Consider the following 15,278-nt stretch of genomic DNA (forward strand, 5'->3'; position numbering starts at 1 on the left):
GTAATAGATGGTTGAGTGTATTTGGTAGTGGGTTATGCTTTTAGGGCCTACTATTCATGTCGCCAGGAACGGTACTGCCAATTGCTCAAATACAGGGCATTATCCCATGTCAGACCGATATCAAAAGAATAGAACGGCGACATCTAATCCGTTGTTAATTGATGAACAAAAAAGGTATTATCTTGTATCGGCAGATGTGAGACATTATCCAAACGTAATAGCCCAAGCCGAGTCATTGCATGTGCGGTTACCATTAAAGTAAATTGTTTTCCTGGTTGCCGATAACCATATGTAAGCGAAGTGTTAAATTAGAAAACAATAGGTAAATAAAACAAACACTGAAATTCAAAGCATGACTGGGGTTTGATTGAGATTAACCTGTCGTCGCGATTGGTCATTTCCAAGTTAGCCTAAAACATAATTATGTGCGAGATTAACTACCACGTGACGTGTCCAACCAATCAAAACACGCATGTCATTAGACTTGATTTCCTGTGCCAGAAACTTGAAACGGAAAAGTAAACAATGCATGCTGTAACCGTAACGATGTAGAGATAGCATGTTACTGCAGTTTGCAGACCTATTTCAAGTGGAGTATTATTATATACTGATGATGTTGTTGATATTATTCTATGACAAACGTCACAATCAAATTTATTAAAAGAAATTTCAGCCGAGAGAAAAAAAAAAAAAAAAAAAAAAAAAAAAAAAAAAAAGATCGAGCGATAAGGAGAGGGGGTGAGAAACCACTAGCCCTGCGGGCTAGTGGTTTTGCGTTTCTCACTAGCCCGAACTTAAAAACCACTAGCCACGGGCGTCGGGCTAGCGGATTTGTCGAACTCTGCATTACGCTAATGTTGAATAGTCCTTTGTTGATCTTTGTGTCATTTAACAATACGTAACGCAAAATCTTGCAGTTTCAATACCCCTCTCCCCTTGTAACGTTTTGTGACCGTGTCATATTTTACTTTGGGGTCTTTAGTAATACATATATGTTAAAATAAAATGGCAATGACTGGTTGCATTTTACTTTATGAATTAACATTACGTTGCACAATACCCCCCCCCCCCCCCCCCCAATTACGTTTTGTCACATCCCATAATTCCCCCACTCCTTAGTGCACGTTGCGTAGTTCTCGAATGATCCCATTATTCAATCGTAAATAATAAAGAAGTAACATATCGCTTGTCGGTAAATGTTATATTTGACCGGATCAACTTCATTAAGTTTCAATATCTATAATACGCAATCTAATATCTCCCAACAGAACTATTACATTGTAACAGTGTTCAAACTCGCACGTGCTGTTCATCATATGATGTGATATCGGGTACGGCCATTACTTCAAAGGGAGTGAGTAGCACATTTAAATTAAAGGTGGGTTTTTTCACTTAATTTACAACTACTGTAGTAACGTTTTTTGTTACAAAACCATACCAAAAATGATTTAAAAAATAATAATAATAATAATAAAATATTTGAAAAAAATTACGCAACATATGTACACACCTTTTTACAAAATAAGATCGTCTGCTTAAAATAGCACAGCAAATGATAGTGCAGGGTGCACATTATAAGTCAGTACTTTACTTTCTGTGTCCGTTCGGACTATGTAAATAGATGATTGGGCATGTTGCGATAGATCCCAAATGTGTTAACGCAAATGGATGAATTAAAACAAAAAGTTGTATTCTTCTACCAAAACTGTATTATATCAGACAATGTAGGCATTATTACTAAAACCTACGACACAACAGACTGTATCAAAACAGGATAAAACTAATTTGCATATCCAGGTCAGACTTGTTCGTCACGTGTTCGTAATTGATCGGAAAACCAAACCGAAACTTGTTCGATGTCAGTTTAAAAAAAAAAAAAATACAATTAGCTAAATTTTAAAACATTTTTATGAGTTCAAATATCCGTCATAAGAGCAACTTTGGGAATCTTTATTGGGAAACTGTTGGATCGTAATTGGGAAAAGGTTTGATATTGGATTGGGAATTTACGTTAGGGGAATGGGGACGTTCATCAGCCCCAAAATGTATGGTAGATTATACCCATCCGATTAGGTACCTAAAGGGGGGTCAGTGGGGCAAAGAAAACGGCCGAAGTGATCGGGTTGACATTACGGAAACCGAAAACAGCCCAAGTGATTCTTATTTAAAAAAAAAAAAAAAAGACTAAAAAAATAATTTCCACTATTTCTCCGACGACGGAAATCCGTCTCACGACGGACAGTTAACAGCCATGTAAGTGTAAGATGCGGAGATGGTGGTCCTCGATGGCTGTTGTGACGCACGTGCGGCATCGCCCAAACGCAGCAATGTGTGACTATTCGTCATTGATTGCATTATAACGAACAATACTGGAACCTATCTAACCTTCCATGAACATGTATTGTGTTTATTTATCATAAAAATAATTGGTATACTTTCTTTTGATCGTCAGTTTAGAATGGCGAAGATGATTATGCATTAGGTGGTGAAAAGATAAAGCAATCCACATACAAAGTGGTGCGGAAAATTTAAAAGTTGGTAGGAAGTATTAGGGTCTAATGCCACATTCACCCAACATTGAACTTTTCATCAAAGAGACAGACAGGAAACAGCTCTTGCATAGCACTAAACACTCCACAATTCTTGCAATTTTTTTAATTATTAATTATCCAAAAGTACCAGTGAGTTTTTGATAGAAAACCATAGATATTAATGAATATGTTACGGGTATGATTCAATTCTAATTATGTGAAATTTTTGCAATGGGATGGATGAACAGTTTGTTTTCGACCAATAGTGACCTAGTAATTATGTGTGACACACCACTATCTCAAGTTGTTCCTACATGTGAGGTTTGATGGTCCTGTATGCATCTGTATGCAAGATATGCTCCGGACATGGATTTACTGTTATATGCAGTAGACCATGAAAAGTAGGTCACAGTGACTTAGCGTATAAAAATTGCAGCCTTTTGTAGATCTACAGCCATGTTGGCTATTTGGCTAATTGAAATATGAACTTGGATATAAATTTTCTGACCCAATTCACCAAATTGTTAATAATTTTTTGAAGGAAGGGAGGAAAGAATGTTTTTATTTGATGACAACATATTTTAACTACGGTTATATGGCGTCAGATATATGGTTAAAGTAATAATCTTTGGGATTCAATTTACAACTTGATGCAAGTAACTAATACCTTGTTTCTTTGTGCTGAGCCGTGATGAGATCAACATGTCGACAATATTTCTGACGACAGACGAAAAACAGAGCGACAACCGAGGCGAGGAAGATGGCAGCCAACACACCAATCGCTACTATGACGACAACCTCCATCATGTCTCAAGTCTGTAAACAGTAAGACTGTGTTTAGTAATACACATATACTATTATAAAAATAACATTAGTTTAAAAAAATACACCGACCATGATAGGCATGGAAAATAGTAAAATAGTTTGGCTATTACAGCTTTTAATTTTTTTTTAATTTACATCAATTAACTACAACTTCTTACTTAAATCATTGATTCTGATATGCCCAAATGTAACTAACTACGTCAGATAATGCATCACAAATAATGAAGAAACACTGTAGATTGGACAAGCTGTACAAACTATGGATTCTTGCAGTTTATCACAGATTAACCTACCAGAGTAAGAAACTTAAACACTGTAGATTGGACAAGCTGTACAAACTATGGATTCTTGCTGCCATCGATAGGCTGGATGCCTGTAATTAAAGAATAATAATAAATAAATTAATTAATACATGTATGTACTTTACATTGAATAGTTAAAATATTTTAAGGCCGAATTTACAAAGCCTGTTTATGTCTTACACACGTATAACTACATACATTTACAATGCTTAAATGCCAACGTTTAAGAAAAAAACAGGCTTCGTAAATTTAGTCCTTAAAGTAGCATACATGTACAAGTATCTGTAGTTATGTGTATTTACAGTTACTTCTTGTACTGAAAATATTGCGGGGCTTAGTACATGTAGTTATCAGTTATAGAAATATTTTCAGATTTACATGTACCCCTTGAATGGTTTGTTGTTTGAATGAAATATATATATTTTAGTACATTTTAATATGATCTTTAGCACTAAATATATTTAAAATAATATCACTTGTATGGGGATGAGAGAAAAAACAAGATTACCGTTACAATGCCAATGGCATTATACATGTAATTAAAGGAAATCCATACTTTTATACAAATATTTGAAATATTCTACAAATAAACAAATTGTCCCCAAGCCTTGTAAGGTTTAACCATTTTATTGTACAATTTATGTCTCTGTAAGAAGCAAACTAATTAATTATAATTCATAACTAATGTTTCTTTCAAATCTAGCAATAAGTTGAGCAAGTACATATAGCCAACACAGACATACAAAGACATACAAATTACAATGTACATACAAATTACAAAGTTATGTCCATGACACATATACAAAAAAAAAAGTAATATAAAATATATTTATAACACTGATTATTATTTAATTCTATTAAGTATTATGCAGTAACCCATGCATACATGTATAATGTATGTATATCTGAGCATATTTTATAAATGTACAGTGCTGTATAACATGTGGTGATTTATGAATACTAGAATAGTTATTTATGAATACACATGTATTTTTTGTCAAGCCACCTGTACATACACACACATGTAATATTCATATATTAATCTCTATAGTTGTCCTGTACATACAAATGTATTCTTGTCATGCATTATCATGGGACTCCTTTCTCACTGTGTTATATCCAACAACATGTAGAGACTCAGGAAATACGTTTGTGTCATGTTTTACACCTCACAGCCTTTGGAAATGGGCCTGGGGCAAAGTTAAATATAGAGCTGCAAACAGAGGCGAACTTGAAATCATTGGAACAGAAGACTGTTGAACAGGCCAGTAATCCGTCAGGCTGTGTGCCATGGTGTGATGGTAAACAATGCTGGTTTGTTTATCACCTGAGAATGAGGCCACAATCACTTGAAAAACCCACACACACAGCTCTACATGTAGGCCACAGCATAGATTTATCCTACCCAAACCACCTCCCCAAACAGATGATGTGCCGACACTGCCCTGGGTCGGGGGGGGGGGGGGGGGGGGGGGGGGGGGGGGGGGGGTGGTGTGTGTGTGTGTGTGTGTATTTAATACCTGAAGTTTAATTGTGTAATATAGGCAGGACAAAATTGATTCATATGCAGGACCATTCAAAGACCTGCTCGACTCCAATAATTAAATTTTAATGATATTCAATATATGAGGGAGGGATCAAAGAAGGTGGCTGTATAAAGAGGGGCGTGGGTTGGAGGGGGGAAAACAATAGTAATAACATTATCAGTGAAATGTGAATTCCTGAAGAAACCCCCCCCCCAAAAAAGCAACAGCACATTAACACAAATAGATTATGATACCTCAAGACAAGAAGACCGTTTTACTTAGACCTATGAACAAATGCTCAAGATGTTATTTCAAATACTTTCAACAAATGAATTTTGAAATCATATTTTCTTAAGTATCACAGATTAAGTATATTAAACCAAGTTTAAAACCATTTCAATATTTTGAAACTAAGTTATTAAAAAACAGTTTGCATCTTTTAACCTGTGTCATTCAATGATTGGGGAATAGGTGTCGAAATTTTTTTTTTTCAACATCAATATAATAATACAATGATGGAAAAACATTAAGGATTATTCCAAAATCAACAGCAAAGAGTGACCACAACCAAAACCCTCATTCATAGCGTCAGGAAGTTAACTGTGTTAGTGGGATTATGGGTTAAGCAACAAGAAATCTGGTAACCCATTTCATTTTTGCATATAACCAATCATGACCATGTTAATGTCTTAAACATAATGTATATTGACAAAGGGGTTATGCAAAACTTGGCTCGGGGTTTAGGAACTCCCAGAAGGTGCATAAAAATCCATATACTACTACTACTACATGTAGTGTAGCCCTCGTAATGCTTCTATAGCATATACTGCAGATAAAGATTTAGATCAGTCAGACAAGACTAGTGATGTTTCAGTGTTTGAGAATAATCGAAAATTGATTGGTTTAGCTCTACCGATATGATGATCGATTATAAAAAGATAACCATAAATAAAAAACTATAATTAATGTTCTCTAGCTTAAATGATGGAATTGATGGAAATATGTTGGGTATGGTGTTTTCATGTATACATACAAGAAATAATATAAAACAGTTACGTACATGACAGTAGGTGCAGCATATTCTTTGTAATGCAAAGCCTTCTTATATAATTCTAACTGATCGTTCAATCAAAAGTTGATCCAACTGGTTACAACCAATGATGAAATTTCAACCGACTCCCACCACCAGACAAGACAGAAAGAGAATTGAATGAGAATTGTGTTGATTACATACACATGTATATGTGCAAATATAAAACTGTCATGCTGGCTGTCGGCAGAGAAACAGAACTTTCCAAGATGTTTCCCCCCTGAGGCAGACATTGACAAGGCTAATAATAATTTCAACACCTGCAGTTTGATTTAGATCTCTTCTGGTAACAGCATTTCATAAACAGTTATAATAGTATATTCTATGTATAGTCTGGTTTCATAAGTAGCCCTTTCAATTCAGAAAATTGCCTCAGCAAAACAAAACGTGGAGGCAGATCTCCTAAGTCATTTGCTTTGAAATGACTACATTGATACACTTTGCTTCAGCATTTGTATTTTAGACATCTACATGTACATGTATACCAAAATCTCTTCAGCAACATGAACTAATTGCTGAGGATAGTGCATTTTACTTTACATACACATATACAGCAGCACTGTCGAATGCTGACACATCTTACATGGGTTGCTTAAGCTTAATTTTAATAATAAATAATTTTTCCCCAAGTACTAAAAGACTCTCCAATGAATTATTCATGCCAATATATATATATATATATATATATATATATATATATATATATATATATATATATATATATATATAGTAATGCTAACAGGTAATAATGAACCAGATCTTGTTTACTTGACACTGGCTTTCTTATATTATTATTAGCAAGAGACACTATTAATACACAACTTAAATTTACATACATGTATGTACATGTATGTAACTTTACCTACAGTAATGTGACTATATTTTTACAACATTAAGCGACATCTCCGGTGATCTCCTGAGACGAGTGACACTACATGTGTTGTTTATGTAAATGGGAGTGAGAGGAGTAGACACAGAGATGTCATTAACAAAAGAAACAACAAGTGAAAATGATATATAACAGACGCTACGAAGGAAAGGTGACCTAAATAAATAACTGAAGCACAAGAACAACGCAATTTCACCAGACACTACATGTACTAGTTAAGTTTAATATTAACCAACCAGGCATGAGCTTTCCAATGCACTTCATACGGTTATTAATTAACATGCACCTGTAAATTATGTAAAAATACCAACATTCAGTCGGGAAGTATTTACTCTTTGTAATTCTATACCAGGGCCCCGTCCCATGAAGCGATCTTAGCCCTAAGATCAACTTTTGTGAATACTATGTGCCTAAGTAATCATAGGGCTAAGATCGCTTCTTGGAACAGGGCCCTGGTGAATATTTATATTATAAAATAGGTGACAACAAATTGCCAGCAACCACCTATTACTGACATCCTTGCATTAAGTGATTTACATACATGCATGTGCTATCTTGTAGGTCAGTGACTACAGGGGGTGAATGCATTAGAAAAGAACTTATTGAAACTTTAAAAGTACATTCATGTATGTTCTTTCATTTAGAAAACATTACTTTTGTTTTTTATCGGGCTAATATAAAAAAGAAGGGGTTATGTTTCTTTACAAAAGGTAATAAAGAAGATATTCAATTAAACACATATCGTACTACCTGGCCCTCAGATACTACTAACCTCATTTCTTAATAGAGATCTTGTTAGATTCATTTGGATGTACATGTATATTCATTTGGATGTACATGTATGTACACATTTTGATAAATTTTAATTAAATTTTTATGATTTAAAATGATAATGCATTGTGACAAAATCAATAATAAGAGTGAAAGGTAATATTTCGTTCTTAATAAAACTATTAAAAGATCCCTAGGTTTTGGGTTTTATTTAATTGAATTTCTTCTTTATTACTCTTACGACTTAAAATATTCTTGATCTTGTTTCAGAAGCCTAAAAGAATATTTGAAACACCAAACGAAAGACTTGCACTACATATTTGAGACATTATTACCGGCCTGGAATTTAGAAAGCAGTTCAAAATATGGAATCGTAGTCATAACAGCCCCAGTACAAAATAATAATAATTAGTCAAAAAGGCCCTAAAAAAGTCAAAACAGCCAAAGTGTTAAAGTCAAAATGGCCCTTAAAAAATGTAAAAACAGCCACAGTGTAAAAGTCAAAACAGCCTTTAAGAAAAGTCAAAACAGCCACAGTGTAAAAGTCAAAATGACCCTTAAAAAATGTTTAAACAGCCAAAGTGTAAAACAAAAAGCTCGAGAAGGACATCAGTTCATCCATGCAAGATAAACAGTATTGCCTTGTAGCTCGTTGAGCTGGTATGACAAGTGGGCTGACCCAGGGTAGAGTTAATGTTATGGGGTAAATGGGGGGGGGGGATTTTGAATTATAGGCAAAATGTCTTTATAATGAGCTGTTGTGTGTGTATGTTTTTCTTATTATTATTATTATTTATGTGGTAAATTAGTGTAATAAAATGTTATTGTGATAGAGTTTCTGTTAAAAATGTGCAATAAAGTGTTACCAGAGATGTTATTGTTTTTATATATATATTTTTGGACTGCTTGTGATATATTGCTTATATCAGTTAACATTATTATAATTAGTAATGAGAATTAATTTAGTGTTATGGTACGACAACTATTTCCGTTGGCTGTTTTGACTATTTCCTTTGGCCGTTTTAACTTTTTCCTTTGACCGTTTTAACTTTTTTCTTTGACCATTTTGACTTGCATACATGTTCAGGGCCATTTCATTCTGGGGCCGTTTTGACTGCATACTAAAATACGTACGTGTGGCATACTGTACACATATAATGTACAAGGTTTAAAAACATTTTGGTAAACCAACTCAAACTCCTGGTAACAGGAAATCGGGAAAATTATATACACCTAAAAAAACTGGTACTGGAAAATGTTCAATACTTGAAAAAACTGGTTACTCATATATCACATATTTCATTATTTGGCTAGTTTTGAATAGTCACGTTAGTGATTGACTATGCCTATTTCTTATCTGTTTTGCAACCTGACAAGTGCCTGTCTAATGGATGGTTGAACAGATTCTTTGATAGGTGACCTGAAATTCAATTGATCCACCCGAGAAGCACAGACTGATATATGAGAGTTAATTATGCCACAGCTTAAGCTTTCACAAAGTATTTCTCCCAGCTGATAACAGTAATGGATATAAATAAAACAGCAGGAAAGCTGCATTGTATAAATTTACAATGTCGACAAAACTTATATTTATACTGAGCACACAATTCAAGTCAACTACTAAGTGTGATAAGCAAGGAAAAAAGAAAGAAATGTTTTATTTAATGACACACTCAACACATTTTATTTACGGTTATATGGCGTCAGACATATGGTTAAGGACCACACAGATTTTGAGAGGAAACCCGCTGTTGCCACTACATGGGCTACTCTTTCCGATTAGCAGCAAGGGATCTTTTATTTGTGCTTCCCACACGCAGGATAGCACAAACCATGGCCTTAGTTGAACCAGTTATGGATCACTGGTTGGTACCCATTGAGCCTTGCGGAGCACTCACTCAGGGTTTGGAGTCGGTATCTGGATTAAAAATCCCATGCCTCGACTGGGATCCGAACCCAGTACCTACCAGCCTGTAGACCGATGGCCTAACTACGACGCCACCGAGGCCGGTTGATAAGCAAGGGTGCAGAAATGGAAAAATATTTCACTAGCCTGCCAGACCAGAACTAGGGGACAATATTTCAAAATCTTAGGTAACCGGAAGTCAGTTTACGCGAGTTTTACTTATTTAACAGATTATTTGGTTACATGAATATAGTTCTCATAACTGATGAGTTAGGCCTACCTAATCCTAAAACACTTGAACTATGGTTCTGTGTTACACTGATGGTTCAAAAATATAAACTGATTTTTACTTTCACTACTGATATATGGTACTTTTAATTTTAGAATGTAATTGTTCACCACATAACCGATTGACGGTTCTCATGATTTTAAAGTTGTATAACCAATACATGAACTGAACAACAGTTCTTGTGAAATATTGTGCCCTGCAGAACCAACTAAAGTTTAGTACCCCCAGAATTTCTATTAGTCCATAGAAGTTATTAGAACAATATACTATTGACAATATTATAAATATAATATACAGTGACTTCACTTCAAATGATATATATATATATATATATATATATATATATAGATAGATATAGATATACTGACAAAACATTATTAAGACCATCACATTGCAAATGAAATCAAAAAGACAGATAGACCGTCTGACTGGTATATAGTTGCATTCTTTTAATTCGTTCGATAGAATTTTTACTAACATTGACGAGCGGATGAGTATTTTCTGCAGCCCTGGTGATAAGGATGTGGCTGAAAAAAGGAGTTCTAAAACCTACTGCAGTCACAAGTTCCAAGTCTTTAAATGCGACCATCATTGCTTGTGGATATATACTACTCAAAAGAATTTAAGGGTCAAAAATTTATAACCAAATAAGTTTCAGAGTGTATTAGATTGATGATGTAAACTATACCAAAAATTTAATTTATTGTTCCATATTTACAAAAAAACACAAATAAACGTCACTGTATACAAGAAAGTCACATGACATGCTGTCAAAGTTGAAGGTTGTCAAACATGGATTTTACACATTAGAACATTCGTTTAATAGTGTGTGAATCCACCCCTGGCGCGAATACACTCGACACATCGTTGCCTCATGCTGTTGATCAGACGTCTGAAGAACTCTTGGGGAATGGCCTGCCACTCTGCCATAAGAAGTTGACCCAGATCATGAAGGTTGGCCGGAGGGGCATGGTTATCCCGAACTCTCCTGCCTATTTCGTCCCAGGCGGTCTTTATTGGGGCCAAGTCAGGCGAATATGCTGGCCAATCCATCCTGGCGATACCTTGTTGTCTGAGAAAGTCCGTTACCACCCTGGCGCGGTGGGGTCTGGCATTGTCATCCTGCAGAACTGCCCCGCCGCCAATCTGCTGAAGGCCTGGAAGAACCAACGGCCAGATAATCTCATTCAGATAGTGGATTCCATTCAGATTGCCATCCACCACATAGAGGGGGGTCCTGTGGTGGATAGAGATGCCGCCCCACACCATGACGCTGCCACCACCGAACCGGTGACGTTGTCTAACGTTAACGTCAGCGAAGCGCTCCCCAGGACGTCTGTAGACACGAACCCGACCGTCGTTGAACTGGAGACTAAACCTGGACTCATCAGTGAACATCACTCGACCCCACTGAACACGTTGCCACCGCAGATGAAGCGTGCACCAGTGACGTCTGGCCGTTCTGTGACGTGGTAGGAGTGGTGGTCAAACAGCCTGGCGATGGCAGCATAGATTATTGGCTCTCAGACGATTGCGTATGGTTTGATCAGACACTCGAGTTCCAGTCGCAGTCCGCAGATTGTTACGTAATCGGCGTGCAGTGGTTGTGCGTTGACGTAGAGCCATATTGGTGATGTAGCGGCCCTCTCTATTTGTAGTGCTTTGGGGTCTTCCCGAACGTGGACGATTTCGAACAGAATTCGTTGCTTGGTACCGTTGCCACAACGACACTCTGACCGACACCAAGTCTCAGAGCAACATTTCTTTGCGTATTGCCATCCTGAAACCAAGCAATAGCCCTTCCTCGATCTTCGATAGTCAGTTGACGTCGTACCATTGTCGAATTTGGAGTGTGCACCGTACACGAACGCAAGCTCCAATTATACGGAAATTCAGCATTGGGAACATGGAATGCACATGCAAAGCGTGCAAATGAAGCGCTTTGTGAAAAAGCAAGTTATGGGCACTTAGCAGACCTTTCGCTTTCGCCCTAATTTACGTGCAAATGTAAGCATGTTTTCGTCATTAGAACTAGTCGACAGTGTCAATGACAGTGGATTTTAATTCATTTATGGGTTGCTTAGACCCATTTTCATCAAAATGGAACAATATCATGCGTGACATTATGGTCTAGCTAATATAATTGACATTCAGAAAATAATGTCGAAAATATCGTCTGACCCTTAAATTCTTTTGAGTAGTATATATGTAGTTGGCTCAAATATTACACATTTTATAATTTTTAAAGGAAAACCAATGTCTCCTGATTTATCACAAAAGTGTACACCCAGCAAGTAATGAAGTTTGTATAGATCTCTGAGATAGGTTGGTCGAACAATATCCTATTTATGGATTTCATTAAAAAATTAGTTGGTTAAAAAATTTTTAAGTGTCATGAGGACTCACTGTTTGCAAATCTTGAGAGCCCGCCACCTACCCAGTGAGCCCTACCACGTGTCTTCAGTAGAACAGATGAACTGAGATGATACACTAAACGTTTTGCATAAAACTATGTATGTTGACTATGTCATTTCAAAGAATCAATGTAATTTGTACAAAGAAGTTTAAGAGCCATGTGGGCTCGTATGCTAGCGCTAGAGAGTCCTATATGATTTTTGAAGCCTGGGGATCGGGCTCCCGGACTCTCCTCAAAATTGTACACTGCCATGGGTTCCAATTGTGATCTGAAGCTTTTGCTCTATGACTTATGAATGCCAGCCACATAAATCTCACACAAGTTTATAGAGTGGGCTAGAGAGCACAATACGATTCTGTCCGTTCCTACTCCACGCCTGACACAGCCACTGTATGTGGGGCTTTTTGTTCCCATCCAAGTGATATTTGCATGCTGAATGTGCTATGATGAGGAGAAACATCACAGAGAAGTATGTAATGTCTAGGATTCAGAAGACAGACAGATCTGTATCTTTTAGATCCTAATGTTGTCATTAACAACCAGCTGTCTGTGTCTTCAGTGCTCACTGAAAATTCTCCAGACTGCAGGCACAGAACCAATGAAAAACTTTGTTTTGTTTAATGACACCACTACAGTACTTTGATTTATTAATCTTCGGCTATTGGATGTCAAACATATGGTCAAGATCAACTTGCAAAAACTGGAGGGACACCGATCAGTCACATTTTCAAATAGCTGAAAAAACTTCCATCATTTATTCTACCTATACCAGACCCTATTCCAAGCAAAAACAGCAGTGTAAACAAGAAAACATTGTCTAAGGAAACAGTGCCCGACAATGTGACAGTGACATGAATTCAAAGATGAAAAATATGTTGTCCTGGTTAATTGGACTCTGTGTGATGCTTGCAATCAATGGGTGCATCTAAAACTTTGTGTTTCAAAGGGCTCGAATTTGGTATATTGCCACTTGTAAGTCTTACTCTTAGTCTCAAAAAAGTTTGTTTTCTTTAACGATATCAATAGAGCACACTGATTAATTATTCATCGGCTATTGGATGTCAAAGGAATCCCCCCACTACATTTTACATGCACATTCCCACAGAGGAAAGCATATAACACAGCCTTTCTTAGTCTCCAATGCAGGCTCCTGAAAATTAAAGTCTCACCGTTAATCTCTCTCTGCTTTATTTTGTGTGTTTCTAATTGTTAATGATGGTATTTTAACACAAGATATGTAACAAATTTTAATTTTTAAGGGAGTCTGTCATATTTTGCTAAACGGAGTTACTTCCCCATGATAGAAAAAAAATCACTTGGGGGGGGGGGGGCAAATTTTTTTGTTTATTATTTTTAAAATGGTTCTTTTCGAGATGTTCAACAGCACATCAACAGGCAACTGCTATCATTACTGTTTTACCTCCAGTGTCTGCGGCCCCAACCCTACTTGTAACTAGCCCAGTCAGTGCAAATGATCCGGAACTGCCCTAGCCCGAGTACTCTGACTGTAAGAGAGCTAAATGGACATTTGGACATAAATACGCTTTCATTACAGTCAGAGACCAAGCTATGTATTTTTTTGGCAATTCCCGACGATGAAAAAGTTGGCAAAGATTTCCGCTCTAATACCACAACAATCCTATGTTTGACGTCAAATACCTTTACATTGATCATTTTCGAGTTAACTGATTAAAAAAAAATCCACATATTAATCACTAATACACATACTGATACTACAGAAAGAAATCCGACAGCACCCACATTCAGCTACGCTTCGTGACACTCCGTCGCAAGAATTACAAAGCTTGGTGACCTACTTCATGACGTAGATCACGTGATAGCCCACTGGGCGGTTCCGCCTTGTGCAACAGTTACAGGAGCCGTCTCATACCAAGCGACGTTACAACATGGAAGAGTTGGCTAATGGTGTCCTCTCTAACACAGTGATAAAATTACCAAATATTTGACATTCAATAACCGATGATTAATGAATCAATGTGCTGTATAGTGGTGTCATTACACAAAACAAACTTTTTTTGGTGATTGTTGGGCACTGTCGTTTTGAGACAGCCCCTGGAAGACGGAATGGCTGAGTGGGCTATCATGTGAACATTGCATTGTCATACTATAGTCTATAGGTCAGCGAATTTGGAATTCTGCTGTCCGGAGTTTGCCGAAGCTTAGCTGAATGTGGGTGCTGGCGGGTTTCTTTCTGTTGTGTGTGTATTAGTGATTAATATCTGAATTTGTTTTAATCAATCAACTCGAAAATTATGGATGTAAAGGTATTTCACGTCAAACATAGGATTGTTGTGGTATTAGAGCGGAAATCTTTGCCAACTTTTTGGTTGTCGGGAATTGCTAAAAAAATACATAGCTTGGTCTCTGACTGTAATGAGAGCGTATTTATGTCCAAATGTCCGTCTAGCTCTCTTACACTAAAGTTAGTCAGAGTACTCGGGCCAGAACTGCCCGTAACGCCTGTACGTTCGCAAACAAAACAAAACTACTAAAACATTACTTAATTAGTGAAACATACCCGACAGCTGAAATGTTGTTCACAGTACAATATTTCCTGAATATTTATGAACTAATTATGCACTTTACAAAAGTTTTCTAACTTTCTAAACACAAAAAATGGCGATTTCCTCATCGACCAACGAACTGTTGTTACTTTACGCGTAAATGTCAATTAAAGGCGTAGCAAATTTACTGTTCCATTCCTAAATAATA

General features: G+C 36.6%; 1 protein-coding gene across 2 annotated transcripts in view; it reads right to left on the reverse strand.

Annotated features, from left to right (window-relative positions):
- Nucleotides 1-15,278, reverse strand: part of LOC121380730 (transmembrane protein 98-like) — a 30,711-nt gene that overhangs the window by 15,233 nt on the left and 200 nt on the right. The window contains exons 1-3 of one of the 2 annotated variants that reach the window (XM_041509687.1): nucleotides 15,085-15,193; nucleotides 3,650-3,729; nucleotides 3,199-3,347 (exon numbers count right to left, since the gene is read on the reverse strand). In XM_041509687.1, the coding sequence (XP_041365621.1) occupies nucleotides 3,199-3,338 (140 nt within the window). In that variant the 5' untranslated portion in view covers nucleotides 3,339-3,347; nucleotides 3,650-3,729; nucleotides 15,085-15,193. Of the gene's footprint in view, nucleotides 1-3,198; nucleotides 3,348-3,649; nucleotides 3,730-15,084; nucleotides 15,194-15,278 lie in introns of those variants that run through there. The other variant, XM_041509688.1, reaches the window with a different exon arrangement.

This window comes from Gigantopelta aegis, chromosome 9, assembly GCF_016097555.1.
Source record: "Gigantopelta aegis isolate Gae_Host chromosome 9, Gae_host_genome, whole genome shotgun sequence".
NCBI lineage: Eukaryota > Metazoa > Mollusca > Gastropoda > Neomphalida > Peltospiridae > Gigantopelta > Gigantopelta aegis.